General features: G+C 40.0%; 1 protein-coding gene across 4 annotated transcripts in view; it reads right to left on the reverse strand.

Moving 5' to 3' along the window:
• The window catches only part of LOC126187941 (FHF complex subunit HOOK interacting protein 2A-like), a 203,017-nt gene that overhangs the window by 77,433 nt on the left and 101,413 nt on the right, over positions 1-24,171 (reverse strand). For all 4 annotated transcript variants that reach the window (XM_049929312.1, XM_049929311.1, XM_049929314.1 and 1 more), the window contains 2 exons: positions 14,671-14,807; positions 509-662 (listed from right to left, as the gene is read on the reverse strand). In XM_049929312.1, coding sequence (XP_049785269.1) covers positions 509-662; positions 14,671-14,807 — 291 coding nt within the window. The remainder of the gene's footprint in view (positions 1-508; positions 663-14,670; positions 14,808-24,171) is intronic.

Here is a 24,171-nt window from a genome sequence, read left to right on the forward strand (position 1 = left end):
GTGATCAAGAGTGTCATAGTCCCACCACATCAACCCCTGCCAACCAAATAACAGTGGTGTTAATTTCTTCCTCCCACCAGGATTGGACCTGGTTACCTCCAAATCAAAAACTATTGCATGAGTAAGAATTAGCAGTCTCATCTACAGAGGCGGGTATTTCTCCAATGAATACAGCTGTTGTCAGACAAAAAGAGAAAACAAATACATTTTGGCTGGCAAATTATTCTACTTCATACTCTGAATAGATAATCTCTCTCTCTCTCTCTCTCTCTCTCTCTCTCTGTGTGTGTGTGTGTGTGTGTGTGTGTGTGTGTGTGTGTGTAAAAAAGAGAAAGAGAACATATGGACACGTTCAGTTAATCTCTTTAAATGTAATTTAAAACATATCATGTTCATCACACAATAATATTTTCACTGAGAAAATGTACTATTTTTAACGTAGTTGGCATGTTCCATACTGTACCAGTATATTACAAACATTGAACATGGAAATAAGTTACTAACTGACCTTCAATATCTCTTGTCTTCTCCCACTCATCCTCTTCATCACTCCAGGAGCCTGCACAGCTATCCGAGGTGGAACTATTATAGTAAGAACGTGAGTTTACATATTTCAACACAAGATTTTTGAGTATGCAGTCAGTTGGTTTTTCCAGGAGACTCTGCAATAAAAATTAAAAGCTAGAGACACTATATGAATTAAATTATACTACATTTAGGGCTGGAACTGAATTGAAGAAATAATATTTGTTGGCTCAACATCGAACTTTATACTCAAATTCTGTATCTATTATTGAGCAGAAATAGTGGTAATGGTTGAGAGAAGTAGAGGATGTAAGCTTCCCCTGTTTTGACAATGCTGACACAGTGTCTTTCTTTATTTTATAGTGAATCACTAAACAACTGAATCACATTCATACTCCTAGCTTTTAGTTCATATTCATTGCACTTTCACACCAGTAAGAAATATAAACATTATTCATCTCAAATACCACAAACTACTACTGAACTATATAAATACAATGGTATTACCTACATCATTAAATTTAAGCAACAAAATACATGAAAGACTCCAAGTGCCTCCCTATGCCATGTCCACTCAAGAAGTGAAGTTGCAATTCTTAGCAGATATCTGGACTCATTATTAAGAAAAACCGTTGTATAGTAACTATTGGTTTCAACTATTTCAAATTTAATTTATAATAATCATCATATTATTTTAGATGTGACTATGGTATCCTCACATGTTGTAGGCCTGTACAGAATATAAATACATGAGGGTTTCATTCACTAAAATCTTATCATCATCATCATGGTTATTATTCCAGAATGAGATTTTCACTCTGTAGCGGAGTATGCACTGATATGAAACTTCCTGGCAGATTAAAACTGTGTGCCCGACCGAGACTCGAACTCGGGACCTTTGCTTTTGCGGGCAAGTGCTCTACCAACTGAGCTACCGAAGCACGACTCACGCCCGGTACTCAGAGCTTTACTTCTGCCAGTATCTCGTCTCCTACCTTCCAAACTTTACAGAAGCTCTCCTGCGAACCTTGCAGAACTAGCACTCCTGAAAGAAAGGATATTGCGGAGACATGGCTTAGCCACAGCCTGGGGGATGTTTCCAGAATGAGATTTTCACTCTGCAGCAGAGTGTGCGCTGATATGAAACTTCCTGGCAGATTAAAACTGTGTGCCCGATCGAGACTCGAACTCGGGACCTTTGCCTTTCGCGGGCAGGTGCTCTACCAACTGAGCTACCGAAGCACGACTCACGCCCGGTACTCAGAGCTTTACTTCTGCCAGTATCTCGTCTCCTACCTTCCAAACTTTACAGAAGCTCTCCTGCGAACCTTGCAAAACTAGCACTCCTGAAAGAAAGGATATTGCGGAGACATGGCTTAGCCACAGCCTGGAGGATGTTTCCAGAATGAGATTTTCACTCTGCAGCAGAGTGTGCGCTGATATGAAACTTCCTGGCAGATTAAAACTGTGTGCCCGATCGAGACTCGAACTCGGGACCTTTGCCTTTCGCGGGCAAGTGCTCTACCAACTGAGCTACCGAAGCACGACTCACGCCCGGTACTCAGAGCTTTACTTCTGCCAGTATCTCGTCTCCTACCTTCCAAACTTTACAGAAGCTCTCCTGCGAACCTTGCAAAACTAGCACTCCTGAAAGAAAGGATACTGCGGAGACATGGCTTAGCCATTCCCCAGGCTGTGGCTAAGCCATGCCTCCGCAATATCCTTTCTTTCAGGAGTGCCAGTTCTGCAAGGTTCACAGGAGAGCTTCTGTAAAGTTTGGAAGGTAGGAGACGAGATACTGGCAGAAGTAAAGCTGTGAGTACTGGGCGTGAGTCGTGCTTCGGTAGCTCAGTTGGTAGAGCACTTGCCCGCGAAAGGCAAAAGTCCCGAGTTCGAGTCTCGGTCGGGCACACAGTTTTAATCTGCCAGGAAGTTTCATGGTTATTATTATTTTTTGCAAAAGAGATGATGTATACAAGGAGGTACCGTAAAAAACTGGAATAACATTGCTATGGGCAATGGTGTAGTATGCATTTCTGCCACTAGACATGTATAGCGTAAGTCATTGCCAGTTCCGTGCCACCTGTGTTGTCGACCTGGCTCGTTCTGTTAATATGCAGTGGTTGTTTTTGCTAGCGTATTGTTTTTGTTTCATTTTTTATGATGGCAAGTTTAAGTGAACAACATGCAGCTGTGAAATCTTGTTTTCTGCTTAGTAAAAATGCTGCTGAAACTGTTTTAATGTTGGAAACAGCTTACCAAGATGACTCTGTGGGAAAAACACAAGTGTACAAATGGTTTGCTTGAGTTAAAAATGGCAATGTGTTGATTGATGACAAACCTCGTTCTGAACGTCCATCAACTGCCTGAATCAAATCCCCCAGGTCAGACCGTCAATCAAACCTTTTATTTGGAAGTTTTAAGAAAATTGCGTGACAGTATTAATCAAAAATGACCCGATTTGTGGCAGACTGAAGACGGGTTCTTCCTACACAATGCATCTGCACACATTGCTGTCTCTGCTACACAGTTTTTTGCTAAAAATGATACGGTTCTGCTGCCCCACACACATTACTTGCCTGACTTAGCTCCATGTCACTTTTTCTTATTTCCATGCATGAAATGAGGCATGACAGGACATCGATTTGATAATACTGAGGAAGTCAATATGAAAACAAAGGAGGAGCTGTCAGCCATTTCTAAAGATGACTACAAAAAATGTTTCCAACACTGGAAGCACTGGCGGGACAAATGTATTAATTGTAATGGACAGTATTTTGAAGCAGAAAAGGCTATTTTGTAAACAATTTGAAAATATATAGCATTTAAAAAACAACTTTTTTTTGGGGTACCCCCTTAACATCATTAGTGATGCTGTAAATGTACACTGTGGAGGAATACAATGATTTATAATGATTATTCAAAGAAAGTTTCTTTTGCCAGTCAAAATAAAATTTAAAACGTGTATTCTCAGCTATTGCACACACACACACACACACACACACACACACACACACACGCACACACTCATCATTTAAAAATAGAAAACAATTACTAGCATCATAACAAACATCCTTGTCTACAATAAACAGGTATTGGTTTTTACAACATGAAAATATCTATTGTCTTTGACAGTTATCAGTGTAATTATGTAAATTATAAGCAAGCAAAAGTAGATAAACGGTAGATGTATCTGGATAGCAAATTTATTATTAGAGTGCATGACAATGTGGCTGCTAGTACATGCACTCTTATTTCTATGAGAATAGTGTGTTTAAAATAAACAATATTTTTTTTAGAAAACTTAGTAGATGGACAACATACGACCACAAGCAGTTCCCCATCATAGTTTATTAAAATACCTGAGCCTTCCTTAAAATTTAAAAGAAATATGATTAAATATGTAGCCAAAATTGAAAAAATATGATACAGAGTAGTGTGGCTGATTGATCACATACTGACAAAGGTTGAGCTAACCATTTTAACTCTCATTAAAATATCCTAGCTAGTAACTTAAACAATTGTCTGGACAACACACAAAAAAATTTAAATTATCTATCATTTTGATTGTGTCTGTAGCACTGACATCTGATTGCAATCAACCACATGTGATTCTTGGCTTAAGAACGAGATTTACATTGGATTCTTTTATAGGTAATTGACAGTGTTGATTGATGGACCTGACAAAGGTCACTGGACTTGTTAGCAAAAACTGTATTTTATGTTAGAGTAGTACTTGTGCACTCTCTGGTCTGCATCATGAAATCTATGGGACAGAATACAAATCAACTTTTGAAGGGTCATTTCTAAAACTGAAGTAAAAGGTGGCTGTCAACACTTCACTGAACGATCCTTGTTATGTAAATACACTGTCTATTATCGCCACACAGCTGACACCACCATTAACATCATAAGAAAGATCCTGGCCTTCAAGAGAACAGGAATTGTGATTGACAGTGGCCCATAATTCGTCTCTCAGTTGTTTCAGCATGTCTTTCAGTGAAATGGCAGCCAGCACCACCTGTCCATTTCAGGCCGAATATATTGTCCGTGCCTTCAAGCATCATAAAGGGTACGAAAAATCAATGGGGCAGACCTTGTGTCTTTCCTAAGCACTTACTGGACCACAACTGTAAATAGCCACAGCTGAACCAAGTTATGTCACGAGCCTTAACCCCCCCCCCCCCCAACTTTTTAAGTTGCTGCACCCAATTCTTGGACTCAGAATATAACAGTCACCAGCGAATCATATCAATGGTCTACCTATGCAGGATGCACTATTGGGCAGAATCTGAGTTGCATGCTGGTCACAGCAGTTTCTAAAAGAAGAACCCATATATTTGCTGTAGCAGCCAATCTACAACAATTGCTGTGATATGAGAACAAGTGACATCCCAGGTTTTCCGATCAACCACTATGCCAAGCCTCAATCAGTTAGGTGAAAGCTGTACTTGGATAATGGTTTCTTTTGTTTGCTATCATATTTGTTTTGGCATCTGCCTCTAAATCTTGACAGCACTGGTGGGTACTCTTACTCCCAAGGTACATGTATCATGGTAATGAAGTTCTTAACCATGTGCCTATGTGACATATGGCTTATCAAACTACTACTCTCAGTACTGCACATAACTAAGTCAATAACACGCAAACAAGTATGAGAAAGGTCTCTTCTAATCAGAATATATTTACTAGGCACTGTCTTTATTATACTGTAAGTTTATAGATAAGTCACCATGATGTCTAAAGTTCACTCACATGACTTCAACTTTTATACACATACACCCACTAACTCCACTCAAGTTACCTGTTTCTTTATTGACTCAGTCCTATTACCATAAAATATTACCTGTTGTCTCATTTCACAGAAAACTAATGTGCATGGACAATTATTAATGTTCATGCCTACTTTCTGCACTCAGATGTATCACTGGGCACACTGCACTCATTTGCAACTCACTTCTCCAGGCTTCCTCCTACTAACAGCTGCACACCAATTCAGCAGGTGCCGAACTGCTCCTACAGCTGGATGAAGGAGCAGCCCAGCAATACCTGTGTGCTCCATATTGCAAAATGCAATACATAGAAACTGTATCAAAATCTGTAACCTTACAACTATCACAGGACCACAGATATGACACACGAGTGTCATGGGCCAACAACCTACATAATCCCAGCTGGCCAATGTCAGCCACAGACAGTGCATTGCCCATTTGATGCCACAGATGCACTCCTTATTCCCATTTCTACAAACCATAGGGTTACCTTTGCCCATTGCCATTGCTGCCACTGCCATGACAGTCCTACAAAACATAGATCACACCACTGAAGCCAACACTGATATCACTCCACATCAAACTGGCCACCACTGTGACCAGCAGCATTTTCATCACACTACGAGGTCCCTTGTCTAGTGGGCTGTAAACATTGCTGAAATGTATGGCACAGGATCACCATAACTGTGGCCAGCAGTGGCAGCCGACCTCCAATGCCGCAATTAAAGCCACCACTGCCAACGGTGCCTAACCACTGATATAATTGAAATGAATACCACAGCTCTTAACCCATGTCCACTGATGCAACACCAACAGTCGCTGTCAACATGCTACCAGTAATGCTGATAGCAACAGTTACAACACCAAGAATTGTGGGATCACCATCATCTCCTTCCGAGGGTGTTATTAAGCAAGTAAAACTCCAAGCCAGTATATGAGACATTAAAAACATTATATCTGTCTGTGTGTCTATTCTTTTGTTTTGCAGTTTGGCCACAGACATTGGAAGTAGGATAATTTGTCATTTCATCAGCATATATTTTCAGCTTGATTTCAGAGGCATATTCATAAAATATTACTGACTTTTAATTAGCTCATGGTTATTTTCCTGCTTTCTTAGAAAACTGTCTGTCTTGTGTTGTGGTGATGCAAGCTGTTTGGGATTAATTTTAACCACTAAACACTGCTTGTGACTATAATTTTTTGTGATATTTGGTGGAAGTAGTTTCGACGTAGTTGCTGGGTTATTGACAAAGGTATTGTTGCATGTATATTTATTTACATGCACATTATTTTAATACAAATGTCTGTTTCCTGTGTTTTTTTGTGCTGTACTTATTTTTACAGCTGCACTTCTTACAGTTGTAGCAAATAAAGCAGAGAAAACGAGAGGTCTCATGGCCTTATTCTATTTTTTGCTGTTATATAAAATTCTCCAGGTACCTTTAATTTCCCAAATACTGTGCTGTTCCTACTCCAAACAGTATGGTCACGTGAACAATTTATGCAGAAGTCTGGCATGGAACTCAACAACTCTACCTTACAAATCTCTCTCCCACATGTCCCCATAATAATTACAAAACTGAACTAAGGAGGGTGAAGTGGAGAGAGAGAGAGAGAGAGAGAGAGAGAGAGAGAGAGAGAGAGAGAGAGAGTCTGCACTAAAGTTAGTAAAATAGCAGAAGCTAATGCAGCATTTCATACACTGGTTATCTGTCCCAATTTTTACAATTTATGAGGTAGTCAAACGAAGCTTATGAATTTTCTTATCATGCTCATGAAATGTGTTTATAATATAATGTGTTTTTGGTATTTAGCAGCCTTTCTTTAAGTTTATAAATGGTGTACAATATAAAGTAGTTTGTAATAAATATGTCTTTAGGAAGCAAATATTGAGTGTTCAAAGAAATTTTAAGCTTGCAGCCAGTTGTCGTCAACTACACTTCAAGATATTTCAACCAGAAACCTGCCAGTTATGCTCAGTTGAGCCATCAAAGATTTGTGAAGATGTCCTTTGTTCTGCAATATACAGCACACTGTAAGTATTTCGCACATGTCAAGATCACACTACCCAGTGGCAGCACACTCACTGATGGGACTGCTGAACTCAGCTGTCGCCAGCATTGCTGCTCACTGCAGCCATCGATGCACTCTGTCGTCTTTGATTACGGCAAATCATGGAGATGGTAGACAACTAGTAATCGCTCTCATGGCTCATCAGATTTTCTGCCATACGTATTTAAATAGCTTCTTTAATAATGGGAGTCCCAAAAAGATGTTGCTGTGGCCAATATTATTGTTTTATCATTCTTCATTAAATGTCTTGATGAAAGCAATCAGTTTTTGAAATTATAATATAACTGGCTTGGGGGCGGAAAAAAAAAATCTACTCACCAAGCAGTGGTAGGAGAAAACACATATTAAAGTTAGTTGAAGAAATGTGCAAGCTTTCAGAGCCAATGGCTCCCTCTTCTGGCAGAAGGGTTGACGGGGAAGAAAGAGGGATGAAGGAAAAGGATTGGTGAGGTTCAGGAAATGGGGAGAGTTATGGAAAAGTTACCAAGAACCCTGCGTTGGCAGAGGCTTACCGGACATATGAGAAGGAAAGACTGACTGTTGGGGATTGCATAAGATGAAATATGAAAACCTGAGAGCTTAAAGGTGGAAGATAGGGTAATATGCAAGACAGAGATTACAGACAAAACACCAAGCAAGGATATGAAACTTCGTGGCAGATTAAAACTGTGTGCCGGACCGAGACTCGAACTCGGGACCTTTGCCTTTCGCGGGCAAGTGCTCTACCTACTGAGCTGCCCAAGCACGACTCACGCCCCATCCTCACAGATTTACTTCTGCCAGTACCTCGTCTCCTACCTTCCAAACCTCCACCAAGCAAGAGTTAACAAGAATGGAAAGTTAAGTGCAGTGCACGCAGTGGATATGTGTGCGGGGATTCGGGAAAAGTAGACAGATCAGAAAATAAAAGACACAGAAAATTGAAAGGGAGTGAAGAAAGGAATAGTTACTAAAAAGAAATAATGCTAAGATCAAAGAAATTAACATATATTAAGACCAGGTGGGTGGTGAAAACCAAGGACATGTTGTAATGCCATTTCCCATCCGTGTAAATCTGAGAAAATAGTGCCGGAGGGGGGGGGGGGAGGGGGGATCCGGATGCAACATTCCGTGAAGCTGGCACCAAGGTCAAGACTGTCATGTTGCAGAACATGCTTTGCAACAGGATATTATGTGGTACCAGTATACACCCTGTTTCTATGCCCATTCATCCTAGCTGATAACTTGGTTAGTCATATCAGTGTAGAAGGCTGAACAGTGTTTTCGTAACAGCTGATACATGACATGTATTGTTCCACAGGAGGCTCTCCCTTTGATAGTATATGTTTTGCCAGTTACATGGCTATGATAGATGGTGGTTGTGGTAGTGGTGATGGTAGTGGTGACGGGAGGGGGCATAGGACATTTCTTGCCTAAGAGATGGTCACAGGGATAGGAGCCATAGGCTAGGGAAATGGGTGCAGAAGGAAAACAGGGTCTGACCAGGATATTGTGGAGACTGGGAGGAGGAGGAGGAGGAGGAGGAGGAGGAGGAGGAGGGAGAGGGGTGGGGGGGCAAAAAGCTATTCTAGGCGTGGTGAGAAAAGTGTCAGACAAAATGAACCTCATTTCGGGGCATGGTTTTAGCAAGTCATAGCCCTATCAAAGTAGCTGATTAACACATTCAAGACCAGTATAGTATTGAGTGACATGAGGCTTTTTGGAGGGATCAGCTGTACCAGGACTGGATGTGATGTCCTGGGAAATCTGCTTTTGAATTGGAGGGTGGAGTAATTACATCCAGCAAAGGCTGAAGTGAGAATGTTTGTGTTGCATTAAAGAATCTGCATCTGAACCCAGCCACTGCATGTCTGGTGGAGATACAATGTTCGACAACAGCAGAGTAGCTCAGTTACAAAAGGCAATTGATGTTTGATGTAGTGTTGTTCCACAGTGCGCATGATCCAGCTTATATAATCCATACCATATTGACGAGCTGTTCTGTAAATTCCACTCTTCCGCAACAGAAAACACTCATTCACTAAATACAGCAGGTCGGCTACCTTAGATGGTGGGCAGAAAACCATTTTCACCTGAAAATTACAGAGGATTCTTGCTATTTGAAATGAAATATTTCCAACAAATGTAAGAAATGCTAGAGATGTTGCCAACATGCTCTCCTCTTGATTACTTCCTGGCCCTTGGTTGTAACTGACAGTGAGTGCCCTGTTAATCTGCCAAGCAGAATATCCATTTTCCTTGAACACTGTCTTTAGGCTTGTAAGCTCTGTAGGCAAACTATCTGCATCTGGAACTGTGAGAATTCTTGCGTACTGGTGTTTTAAGCACTCTCATAGTTTGTGCTGGGTTATGAAAACTTGACAATTGTCAATATAAACCAGTATGAGAGAGCGTATGATAAACTGAAAGCCCCAAAGAGCCAGCCTTGTTCTGTCTAACCAAAACATCCAGGAAAGACAGACAATAATCTTTCTATAATTCCACAGTGAACCAGATGTTCTATAAATGGAGCTTGTAGCGAAACAAGCGCTGTATCGTTTGTGAGATACAGAGGCGAGCAGGTGTGCTGGGACTTACCCCGGTTCACTGTTAGTAGCGCCACGTCACCATAATGCATTTGTGTGTAGCGCACAAGTATTGCACCATAATTAAGAATAAAATTAAAAGTTAAAATGGTTTTTCAAACTTTGTCAGCATATATTTTAATGTAATAATGTTTTAAATGTCAAGTCTTACAGTGGTTAGATCAATAGTTTTCCTAAATACATCGTTTTAAGAGAAAAATAAGTGGTGCTAAGTAATAAAGCTAGAACGCCAGAAATTGGTCATAATGTGCAGAAGTATGTCAAAATTAACTGGTGCAAGTCTCAACATGATAAAATAAAAATTGTAATCAGAATCTACGCTTTTAAGAAAAACTGAAGGTGATAGATATTAGACTTAGAATGTAAAAATCTGTGTGATTTTCAGTTCAACCTAAAAATAATAACTATGTGACCACATCAAGTTACTTCTAATAGTTTTTGAGTAATTTAAAGAAAACTAATATTGAACTAAAACATCCTTAATTTTAGTAGATTAAGTAACCGTAATTTTAATGCTAGAAATTTTTGGTTACAGCACATGATAAAAACTATTAAATAATAGAGCTATAACAAGTTTTGGGACTGTAATGTTAATAACAACCAATACAAGGTCTCTTTAAGTTATAGTTCAGAGGTAATGATCTACTGTCAGTTCCATTCTAAAAATTCTAGAACGCAAAGTTTTTATGCAAGTGAACTGAAACTTTTACTGAGATTTCAACCAACTTACCTACATGCATGCAAAAATTAAGAAGATTCTAAATTAATTCATAACTGTCATTAAATATTGTATGTACAAGGAGCGGCCATTTAGAGACTGCTGCCATGTGCATAAGGCGGATGACAGCAGGTGTTCCCTCGGCCGTCCACTGTGCCACATATATAAGTACAGCCCGAGAAGCAAGACCAGGCTTAACTTCACACCCAGCCACTCTAAGATCTGCATCTGTCAAAATGCCAGATTGCGCGCTGCCTTGGATGATGTCAGAGACGGGCTTTTGCAAAAAGCCAGCTTTCAGTAATAACAGATGTGAACTTGCGAGGACTGCACACTGTCCTCGATTGCTTAGATTTTTGCTAAGTAACTGTTAGTGTGCCGTCCGTAATATTTACAAATCTGCGTGGCAAGTGGTGACAATTATCTTTCCATTTTGGTCGCGAGTATTTTGAGTATCAGTAGTCAGGGTGAAAGACAATTTGGTAGGAACTTGTGACAACGTTCCCTGCTTTATTTCTTCATTGATCGTCCTCGGTGTTGATGTACTGGCTGAAAAAATAGGGGGTGGAAGTGCAGTACTGTCTACTGTAAATTATGTAGCTGAGATACACATTTGTGTTTCACTGTTGTTTACTTTTACTTTTCACCCCCCCCCCTCCCCCCCTCCCATATACACATTTAATATGGCCAGTGCACTATTGTTCAACTTTTGATAAGCTTCATTAATATGTTGCAGGTGAACATCGACATACTGCTACAATAGTTTCCTGTTGAACATCTACGAGCAGTAAAAGCCTAAGCACATAGTTCACATTCCTTGAAGAATAAAAAGGTATGTATGGAGCACACACTGTCATTGTTTTAACACATGGTCTAACTGTGTAACACTTATTTCACAGTTACGCTGAAGCATTGCTGTTCTAAATTGACACAAAGTTAAATTTACAGAAATAACAATTAAAACTTGACTCATTCGATTAACTGAACACATTGAAAAATTGGTTCTTTTTAACAGTTTCTTCTACCAGAAGAGTTAGGCCGAATTATTTGTTTAAATGATGAAATTAACAGATGTTGTTACACACCAATACTGTTGACAAAACTGTTAATTACTTTGGAATTAATTAAGGGCTGACTTTGCTAACATGTTTTTGAATAGAGCCAAATAGATACTTTAAGATTACTAGTATGTCGTCTTCCAAATGTTTACAATTATTACAGAATTTATATTTGTTTATAAGTCAACAATAGAATTTAAGTTACAAAACAATTACTGATTTCACCCTATAATGGAAAGTATTAACTAGGAATAGTCAAAATAAATTAGAAAATCAATTACATACATAAAACTACGCACAAAATTAGAACTCGTGTTATGACATCGGCATTCTAATTGAGTGAAGGGGAAAAAATAAATAAATAAAGATTGAAACAAGACTGCAACCATCAACTATTAGTCTCAAGCAGTACCAATTTAGCCATGTGACCTGTCGAAAAATCGTGTAACTTTGGTGAATTACAGCTGCTCAGAAAACTTGTAAGCCAATTTTCTCGAGAATTTTTGAAACTACTTTGGTTTATTGGTGTTTTTCTGAACTTCAGGTACCATAAACATAAAAAAATTACAAAAATCTGATTGCGGTGTGGTCTCCTTGTAAGTGGCTCGGTATGATGTCCTATCAACCAATGTCTCCTTTTTGTCAAGTTGTATCATAAACTTCTTTTCTCCGCAGTTCAATTGAGTAATTTTTTGTCAGTTACACAATCTATTTGTCAAATTGCTGACATTCTACTGTAGCACCATAATTCAAGAGGTCCTACTCTCTTCAAGTTTGTACTGTTTGTCATCCACATTTCACTTCCACCACTGCTACACTCCAAAACAAATCCGTCATGACAGACTTCCTAAAACTTAATTTATATTTGCTGTAAACAAGTCCTTTTTCTCCCTGCCCCCCCCCCTCCACCCCTGCATTTTGTACACATTGTACTTTGATCACCATGTTTTGATGTAAAGATAGCAGAAAGAATCTACTACTTTTAGTGTCTTATTTCTGATATATACTTCAGCAGAGCCTGATTTGATTTGATGAAATTCTGTTACCCTAGTTATACTCTAGTTCATGATTGTATAGTAACCTTTCTTCACAAAACTATTGTTTCCTTTCAACTGATCTTCCAAGTACATTCCAGATTTAGCTCAGGTTTTTTTCTGCTGCTTGCTCAATATATGGTTTGAATAACCTAGGGATTGGCTACAGCCCTTTGTTGCTTCCTTGTCAACTACTGCTTCCTTTTCATGCCCTTCAACTCTTATAATGGTAGTCTGGCTTCTGTTACAGTTTTAGATATCCTTTAGCTCCCTTTATTTTATCCCTGTTACCTTAAGAATGTCAAAAGAGCGTATTTCAGACTGGGGAGTCTCACTTTGAAGTCACTAACAGCAACAATTCTTGGATAGAAGTCCTGTTGCCAGGTAGCAGACTGAACTAGTCAAATTCCAAATTTTCATAGTTACAACACAACGCACTCTTCTGGCACAGGTGCAACAATTTTTTTTTATTCATCTCAGAGATCCAAGACTTACGTACATTAAATACAGTAAAAAACTTATCTCCCATCATACTGACAACAGGTGGGTCTTTCTCATCCTGGTGCCTGAGTGACAACTACTTTCTACCTTGCACAAAATTATCCGTTTTTCTCTCTTACAATTCCAAAAGCAATTATTAATGTTTTCATTTTTAAATGTGTGTATTGGCAGTACTGAAATGCCACCTCCTGAATGTGTGAACTGGCCAGTGACTCTACCCCAATGTAATTTTGCAGAACAGAAGAAGCTACATCTTGTACTGGACAGATCTGTTCAGGATGTCTCAGGAGGAATGGTCAGTGTTCAGGGATATGATAGGAACAATCAACAATCATTCAAAGCAAAAAAGTCAAGTAAACATGGGCTCTAAACACATAGGCTATCTTACATACTATGAGCATTTCTTCACCTTCAACACTGTGAAACAAATCTCTTCTACTGCAAGCTCTTCTCTTTCCATATTTTGGGAGGAAGAAGTAAGGACTAAAACAAGGAAAAAATGTCCAGATGGGCTCTAAAGTGCATACCTCAAGAGCTATGAGCACTTGTTCATCATCGCTACTGTGAAACACATCTCTTCTGTTGAACATGTGCCCATTTTTTTCTTGTATTGGTCCTTACTATTTCCTCCCAAAAATATGGAAAGCAAAGAGCTTGCAGTAGAAGGGATTTGTTTCACAGTATCCAAAATGAAGAAATCCTCATAGTTCTTAAGGTAAGTATTTCAGAGCCCATATTTACTAGACTTTTGTTGCTTTGAATGATTATTCCTATGATATTCCTGAATATTGATCATTCCTTTGAGACAAAATAAAGCTGTGCTCATAGTTCGTAAGGTAAGCATTCTAAAGCCTATTTTTATTAGACTTTTTTGCTTCAAATTATTGTTCCTGTCATATTCCTCAATACTGGCCATTCCTCGTTGGACACCTTATATTTTTAGGCAATAATTTACTTTGAACTGCATTAAACAAAACATACTTGAATTTACTGCCTTTCACCACAAACAGATATAGACCCTTTATTTAAAGTGATAATACAAAATCATTCCACGGGAGCACCCAATTTCTATCCCTTTCCATTGCTCATTATTAAGCCTTGTAATATAATGTAAATTCTTATGATACAGGTTTAATATTATTACTTTTATTCCACATTTCATACTTCACTATTTCTTTTTATAATTTTTCTTTTAAAATATTAAGAATGTGTTACGATGTGGCTATAACACTGTGTCACTGATACAAAAATTCAATGGAATTAGAACAAAAAAAATTACAATATACAAATGATCAAAAAGATCGTATATAAGCTTAGAGGAAAAACATGTGAAAACACCAGAGATCTATTTCTGACATTATCCATTAACTGGCAGAATCATCAAAACATAGACATATTTACCTGGAACAACTGCAATGCTTCAAGACTAATATCATCTGCTTTATGTAAGCAGCAGTCTATAACATTTAATACCGGAGGAGTTTCAGATCTTGGCAATTCATTTTCTTCCATGTTTCCAAGAAACCAAACCAAAAATTCTGAAAAGAAAAAATAAGATTTTGTTTATTTGTTACTCTATCCCTTATTATGTTTTTACGCTTCACTGAAAGTGGGATGGGTGGAAATGAAGCAGCCCTTAGTCCAACAAAATGCAATCTACCTTATATAATCCTGGAGCAGAGTGCATTCAGCCGTTCTGTTATCATGTTTCTTCATGTTAACTGGGCTCCATTCTTGGGGTCATTCTGCACTGTACAGCATTCAGCCTGGCATTGTATTCAGACTGTGTATAGAACTTCTAAACCATTATCTCATTAAAGTGATTAATGCACTATGCTTGTACTTATTTGTGTTAATACCGTATTTACTCGAATCTAAGCCGCACTTTTTTTCCGGTTTTTGTAATCCAAAAAAACGCCTGCAGCTTAGAATCGAGTGCAAAGCAGGCGGAAGTTCTGAAAAATGTTGGTAGGTGCCGCGACAACTAACTTCTGCCACCGAATATATGCAGCGCTACACAGGCATGCTTCGTAGGCACAGAGATAAATACTGGCGACAAAACCTCTGCTTCAGTAAATAAATTTTTTAAAAAAAGGTGGAAGACGAGCTTTTTTTTTTCCGCCCCGAGTTTCGACCACTGCATTTTCATACATTATCCAACGAAGTAAATACAAATTCCGTATTGTTCATCTTCGAATTTAGCAGAATTTCAATGTACTACGAAAATCCGACTGGCAAGACTGTTGCTAATAGGAAACTGATGAAATGTGAATTGTGGTGTCACCGCTAGACACCACACTTGCTAGGTGGTAGCTTTAAATCGGCCGCGGTCCATTAGTACATGTCGGACCCGCGTGTCGCCACTGTCAGTAATTGCAGACCGAGCGCCACCACACGGCAGGTCTAGAGAGAAGTACTAGGACTCGCCCCAGTTGTACGACGACTTTGCTAGCGACTACACTGACGAAGCCTTTCTCTCATTTGCCGAGAGACAGTTAGAATAGCCTTCAGCTAAGTCCATGGCTACGACCTAGCAAGGTGCCATTAACCATTTCTAGAGAGAGTCTCACTTGTATCATCAAGAATGCTGTATACAAATGATGGATTAAAGTTAAGTATTCCAGCAGCTATGTACTTTTCTTTATAGCATTCATTACGTATCCTGTTCCAGACCTCACGCCAGTCTGCGTTAGATTATAGCGTGCATTTCGGCCTCCTCTAACTACAAGGTGTTGGCACATCTGCCAACACATCATGAATCACATGCAGTATTCTCTTCACCATAAGAATAATACGAATATAAACATTTTGACATGTATTCTTTCGTGTTTGCTGCTATCTCATTTAAATCCTGTCTGCCTAATAAAATATGAAACTAGAGTGAGACAACAGCAAACGCAGAAGAATATATGTATCATGTCATGTTTATATTCGTATTATTCTTATGCCTAATAGTGATACAGTCAGAAACGAAGCACGGCAACTGACTACATTTTTAAATCTAAGATGACTAATTTCTGTGCAGAATTTGATGTACTAAAGAAGCGGCCGCAAAGATTTTCAAACGGAGAAAAATTTTCACTTAACTCTCGTTCAGAACATGTTCTATCATACGCAATCTATTATTTGGTTCTTGTTGATCATTATCAAAGAAAGCAGCAGTGTAAGCAACAACAAATAGCAGTCTCTTGCCATTGTTTCGCTAATGAGATGATTCCCCTCCTTTTTTTTTTTTTTTTAAGCGGCGGTAGCGAGCACAAAAGCAAGCTATGCCGCGGGCGGCGACAGGCCGTAAACACGCACATCAGAATGCGACAAACAATGCGTGACGCAGTACAGTAATGCATTTTCAGCTTAGAGTGACGTAAACATCTAAACAAAGAAAACGGCACTTATCAGATCAAAGCAAAATAAGCAATCGATTCAAACGAGACAAAGCACGTGAAAAAGGAAGGGTACCCGTATAAATACGGACTGAGCACCTGACGCATAGCAATGGCTACCTGGTAAAGCTTAACTGCTAATCTTACGACTCGAACAAACCTACTGTAGCTGTATCGTCTTTCATTCGACCTAAATTGTGTCTCATATTACAATGGACCAACTTTGTTTCGATTTGGAGGTGGGGCCTAAAACTTTTCTCTCCCCTTGAATTTCTAGTCTCAAATTTCAGGTGCGGCTTAGCTTCGGGAATTTTTTTTTCCTTTATTTCGAGTCTCATTTTTCAGGTGCGGCTTAGATTCGAGTGCGGCATAGATTCGAGTAAATACGGTAGTTATTGCATAAGTGGTGACAAGTGCGGTAGAACATTCACACGTTTTTTGCCTATTCAACAATGTCGACATGTGTGTCCTTGGAGGTAGTGCTGCAAGATTACTGCAGCAACAGCTGGAAAGCCACAGATGTCTGGAATTCCAACAACGAGAGCAAACTACCATGCTGGACAGTGTGTTGACCATCCTATTAGCAAGGCCTCAGCAACTGGCAGCTCACCTGCCTCCTTTCCTCATCTACAATGAGGCTGCTGAGTACTAGAAGTGTACAAGAAAGATCTGTGATGACACTTCGCAGTCTTCAAGATATCATATGCCTGTTCCATTAAAGCCCTCTTTCCACCATGGATATCACACCGCATTTACCACTTGTTAGGAAAGTTAGTTTCTCTTCAGGATCCTGCATCCCTTACATTTGACTAAATGTGTCACTTTTTGATGTCATAGTACTGCCAGCATACTCATATTTATTTCCACAAGAGCGGGGTTTTATCAGTGCAGGAAGCAAAACCATCAATATTATCAGGCTTGGGCTGTGGAGTTGAAGGCCTTAGTAAAAAGTGCTGTTTCGTTACTTTCCAGTCTAAGAAGTCTTATCCTGATACTGTGGTTAGGGATGCTATCATTAGATCAGCTTTCGACAAAGAGTTCCACCAATGGGTGCTGCAATTTGAAGAACTCAGCTTGGAAGAAGTCCTCTCTCTTTCTCAGTTGTTTGAAATTCGTCAGGCAGTGGGCCATCAGCTGGATTTCTGGGTGGATGGACCAATGTCAACTTAGATGACAGTACGCACTCGCATTCCATCACAACTTCAGCAGCAGGCACTGCAGTGGTACAGCATGCCCAGCTACCAAGCTCCACACCAATATGTCCATGGATTGGTTTCTGCACGCTCCTGCCTTCTTGACCACCTTATTTTGTTCAACATGTTCGATCAGTCTGCCCTAATTGTTGGTCTTTTTGTCACCACTGTAGGAAGAAAGGACGCACTGTGGCAGTATGCAATGACCAGCTAGCTAATGCCGTGTTTGGGTTCAAGGGTGGAGAATCAATTAACATAGTTTCCAACCTTTGCCGTATCAGGAATTGTATGAATGTTGTAAGGAATTTTCGGACTTTTTTCACCTGGGTGAGGCAAGGCCACAGATCATTAGGCACACATTGCTCTTAAGCTGACACCGCAAATTTGTTTCTGCAGAGTTAGACCAGTGCCACATCACTTTGTGACCAAGCTAAGGAAGAACTTGACAGGTGTACTGCTTTAGGTGTTGCTGAACATATATTGTCTGGTCCAGAGGTGGCCACAGCATGCCAAATCACACGTAAGCAAGACAGGCAGGCCACGTGCAGACCACAGCTTTGCCTGTCTTGGCTTTGCTCAATTTTTCTTGGAAGTACCTTGTACAGCTTGATATTTCATTTTGTACTGTGGTAGGGTAGTTTTTCGTTGGCACAACTTTCTTCACTTCAGTGGAATTGTGGTGTCAGTGCTATTTACCATTTGCTATTTGTTCATGATATGAAGGATATGAAGGACATTCACAGGTCCAATGCCTGTTTGCACAAAAAAAGGTGTATAGTGGTCTATCATCATAAGCCTTTAACAACGAACAGTAAAATGTATTTACAATACCATGCAGAAATAATTTAAAGATTTAGCTGACAATGAAAGAGCAAAAAATTACAACAGTTGACAGACAAGATTCACTGTTCTGTACATCGAGAAGCACTTTGTGCTAAATTTGCAGGCATGGAGCATGTGAAGAAATCAGTAGTATGTACAGTAAATTTTCTTAAGTTCCATCCATTTTTCCACTGTCAGTTGCAACAGTTTTCGATGGAATTAAATGAAGAGTATGGAGACTTTATATATTTTTGTGAAGTACATTGGTTAAATCAAGGAGCATGCCTGGAAAGATTTTTTGATTTAAAATGGGTTATTGTTGAATTTACAAAGGAAAAAGGAAAGCAAGAATGAAAATTAGAAAATCCAGAATAGATTGCACACCTTGCATTTCAAGTGGAGTTGACTGCCCACAGTAAGATATTGCAAGGCGAGAAACAATTTATTTTTGATTTGATGGGGATGCATTTAAAAATAAAATTGCACTGCAGAAGGGATAAATTCTTGAAAACACAATCCAGTACCCTAAGCTCACTAGTGTCAAAGAAACTGCAACATTTGAAGAACTAGTTGTGGCCTTGCAAGAATTACAAGGCTAGTTTTTCAAATATTCTGAGGACACTGCCAATGTTACATCTGTTTTTGAGACCATTTGCTGTTTCAGTTGAGAGGCCCCTGTGCATGTGCAGATGTAACTGATTGATGTGCATTATAATTCTTGTTTTGAGGACAAATCCTTTTATGTTAAAACTGTCCAGGGCATTTTCATTGTTTGCCTCAAACAGAGTTTTCACATCTCCACAAAAAGTGCCACAACATTCTGATAATCATATGTGTATGAAAGACCTTTTTTTGATTATGACAGTAAATAAGTTACAATTATGTGGCAACCTGAGTGCAAAAATCTGTGAAATTGTCTATGTCCATTCATATGCTAACAATTTGCACCAGATAAAAATTATACTACCTCTTTAGTGTGCCAAAAATAATTAAATAATACTGAAAATTTGTTTTATTTGTGGTCTATGATGCTGAGAAATATGAACTGAAATTGTATGCAGTGCAACTGCATTGCCATTTAAATACGACTCCTCTGCAGTTTCCCCCTTTCCCCTCCTCCTGCCCAGGCAGCACAACATGGTGATAGCTGAAGCTTGCAGTGAGGCAGAGCACTTTGGCAAGCAAGCCTCAGCATGGTTCATGAAGCTGAAATCTTGGCCACCCCTGGTCCAAGCCAATGAGTTAGGCCATTAGTGATGATTAAGGAGCCTACTGGGAAGCTTCATCTATACAGTGATTTCAATGTGACAATTAATGCACAGTCTGTGTTGAACACACATGCCATCCTATGTCCAGAAGAACTGATGACAAAACTAGCAGAGGGGACAGTATTTTTTAAAACTGGACCTGTTAGAGGCATATTTACAACTACCTGGAGGAGGATTCATGGCAGTTACTCGTAATCGACATGCACTATGATCTCTACAGGTACAGCCGCTTGTTTTTTGGGGTGCCAGCACTCCGGCCCATTTCCGTGACTTTTGGAGCAACTCACACGTGTTCCTTGTTGCATTAACTATCTAGATGACATTGTAGTCATGGGTATCACCACCAAGGAACATCTACAGAATCTCAGGCTTCTGTTTCATACTCTGCATGATGAAGATCTCAAGGGAAAAATCACATTTCTCCCAGCCCTACTAAATACCTGTAACATGTCATTTCGTGTTGGGGTTCCAGCAGACAAACAGGCATGTTGCGGCTACTGACACCTTCCATTGGCCTGTTAAAGTAAGGGAGCACCAAGGGGTTTTTAGGAAAGGTATTCATATTACAGGCAGCTACTGTGGCATATCCTATCAATCAGTTGCTGAAAAAGAGCATGTCATTTGTTTGGATGCCAGCATGTGGCCAAACATTCAAAATCTGAAGGACAGTCATTGTTCTGCCGCATGCCTGGCCACCTTTCAGCAGCAGTGGTGGCGGTTGCATGTCAGTATGGCCTGGGACTGTACTGGCCCATTGCAATCCTGACATTTGAGAACAGCTGACTGTGTTTGCCTCAAAGACATACAATGTGGTGGAGAAGAATTATTCTCGAATGAAGAAGGAAGTTATTTCTAATGATTCCAAGAAGTTTCATGTGTTTCTACAGGGTGTCAAATTTCATCTAGTAATGGATCACAAGCTTTTAGTCTCCTTCTTTAGGCCCATAGAACACATGCCAGATAAAACAGCACATAAGACTTCAGTGGTGGGCACTGTTCCCCAGTTGTTATCAGTTATCACTATGAGATTCACTTCTGCTCTGTGGCTCAGCACTCCAATGAAGATGCACTAGCACATCTCCCTATGAGTCCTGACCAGCTTCGACTGGGGAAAAAATCATTTGTTTTTACCTTCACCAAGGATACCGTCCCTATTATGAACTCCAACGCTGCTGATGTGGTCGGTTTAGATCCTATTTTCCGTGAGGTGTGACAGTACAAACAGAGGGGATGGCCAAAACAGTTTCTGGCTCAAGCATCAGGTCCTGCCCATAATTCTTTTTTCTCCACTATAGAATGACTCTCATCAATGAAGTAATTTCGTTGGCTACGGAACATGCAGTGCTGCAGTTGGTCATTCCTGCCTCCCTCAGGTATGACATCCTTCTCCTCTTACACCACGGTCACTGGTTCAAGTGTGCGGGCCACTAGGCTGCGCAGCGCCTATGTTGCTCGCCAAGGCCAGAACCTTCACAGCTATATGAGTGTGTCCACCTGGATCTCACAGGCCCCTTTTTTGGACGCATATTAGTTGATTGTTGTAGATGCCTACACTTGGTTTTCATACGTCGTGAACTGTTGTTCCATAATTGTGGAATCGAAGTTGTAGGCCCTCAACTGGATCTTCCCTGTAGAAGGCCTCCCCCACAAACCCTGGTGATGGACAATGGCCCACAGTTTATCTCACAGATTTTTTCAAGAATTTGGTGCACAACATGGTATCCAGTACATCAGGGCACCCTGTTCCACCCTCAGGCGAATGGGGAAGCAGAATGCCTCATACAGACTTTCAAAATGCAAAAGAAGTCATCCATAGAGAGCCCACAGAGGAATAAATGCTCACACATTTTCTCAGTTCTTATATGTCCATGCTAATTGGTTAGAAGAACCCAACTGAGCTGCTGCACTGAACTAGCCACGCACGGTGCTGCACCTCCTGCTGCCTATCCCATGTCCACCCAGGATGTCTCCGTCACCACGCTAGGCGCCAGGGACCCCATCTGGGCTTGCACCTCTGGTTCCGTCAGCATTGGATTCTGGCAGTCATCGAAGGCAGCATGGCTGATGAGGATTCACACTGCAGATGGAAGACGGTCTGGTGGCCTGCCACTGCAACCAACAATCCCCGTGGGTGAGGGGACCGGCCTCTGCCACCCCCACACACACCTACTGAGCTTCCTCCCGCCTGGAGCCTGGGTTTTCAGCTTCTTCTCCATCTCTGGGGGTACCTTCTTTGACTCTGGCCCCAGCTCCTGTGTTAAGCTCGCCCTTGCCCACCACCCTTCATCTGCTGTTCACTGCAGATGTTCCAGCACTTGTGCGTGGTTTGGCATTGTCATACTGAAGGAAAGGGTGCTCCATGTGTGAACAAACTCTCTGAATTCAAAATTCGATTACAGCACATTTGGAAGATTTTTAGAGCCACTGGCTACTTCTTCTGGCAGAAGGGTTGAAGGGAAAAGGAAGAAGGGCAAAGTAAAATAAAGAGAAAAGACAAGAAGGAACATCATTTATCAAACCTTCAAGGAATGACACCTCTATCTCACTGCCACAAGCTAAAGGAAGGAAGGAAGGAAGGAAGGAAGGAAGGAAAACTGAGTTAAACATCCCGTCGACATAGAGGTCAGTAGAGATGGAGAACACACTCAGATTGTATCAAGGATGGGGACGGAAATTGACTGTGCCCCTTCAAAGGAACCATCACGACATTTGCCTGGAACAATTTTGGGAAATTACGAAAACTTAAATTTGGATGGCCAGACAGGGGTTTGAACCACTGTCCTCACAAATGCGAGTCCAGTGTGCTGCCCACTGTGCCACCTCGCTTGGTGTTGCAAGCTGAAATACACATAATAAACCGCTGGTTTAATCAAAGCTCAAATTCCCTCCTTCCCAACATGACAAAGTTAGTATTTAAGTCTATATTTAAATAACTATAGCACTAACATGCATTTCAGATGGAATATGCGACAATGAGCATCGATCAGCATTTCTATCATTGGGTATTTGGAAAATATTTCAAGAAGCTTTCATTTCACTATCTCCATACAGATAATTGCACAACCTGTGAACTAATGATGGCCAAACAGAAGGTAAGTGTGCGACCAGAGAAGCAGAGAAAGACAAGAAAACCCTTGAATATGGCAACAGTAAACCTTGAATGCCTTCAAGTATTATCTGCAGAATTGAATTGGAATACAGCAAGTGACGTTCATGTCAATGTTGACTCATTCTAATATGTTTTACACAAGACACCTGTCCAACTGTATCCATGTCTGCAAACAGATGATACTGGGCAAGGTCTCATGTGTTTGTAGAGCATGTGTTTCTTTCATATGAGTTTTTTATGCTTCACAACAAGTTTTTACAACTTGGACTCACTTGTAACATGCTCACAAAACTTTTTTCACTTCTCCTGTAAAATCTAGCTTTTGTGCCTTACTTGCTTTCCCATACAAAAACCCCAATTGCCCGTTTTTTTTTCAGCAAGTTGTGTTTCTCTAGTTTTTATATTCCTTAGCCTTTGAACATTGATTGTACACAACTGCAGAGTTTTGAAAATACATGTCCCTCATGTATTGTACAAAATTCACATCTCAGTATTTTAAATGCATTTTTAATTGATTTCAGTCACTCAAAGTGGGGTACTTCCCGCATTAGCTCGAACTCTTACAACCATACTGTTAGAAATTCCTTTCTATTTTTACAGGGTACTGATGCTTCTTACAAGCTATGAGTGCCAACAGTATGGAATACTGATTTGGTGAATATGCCACTATGGTAGTAAAGAAATGTGTGTCACATAATGGAATATTTTAGCTAAAATCTTAAGACACTTTCCACTTCTCTTCATGTGCATGTTCTTTTTGTGTGTAAAACTACCTCGAAGGCAACTTTCAAAATTAGATTTAACTTTGCAACAAAAAAGTATTTTCAGCGAGGGGAGCTGCCTATTGAATTGGCTTGAACTACAGTGACACAACTAAACATTTAACCTCTATCATGAGACATAAAGCATCAAAGATCTGAGTTGTAGAGTCACCTGTTGTCAACATCACCAACTGATGATTGTTACCTATAAATGATGACTTGTGGACCACGAAAAATGAAGCAGAACTGTCCACTACCTTTTGAGGTAACAGGGAGGACTAAGTCACTCCAGACAGTATTCAACCATCTCCATATGATCAATCTGGACTCAAGACATTTATAACCAATGACAGACACAATCCTCTG

Source organism: Schistocerca cancellata, chromosome 5 (genome assembly GCF_023864275.1).
Source record: "Schistocerca cancellata isolate TAMUIC-IGC-003103 chromosome 5, iqSchCanc2.1, whole genome shotgun sequence".
NCBI lineage: Eukaryota > Metazoa > Arthropoda > Insecta > Orthoptera > Acrididae > Schistocerca > Schistocerca cancellata.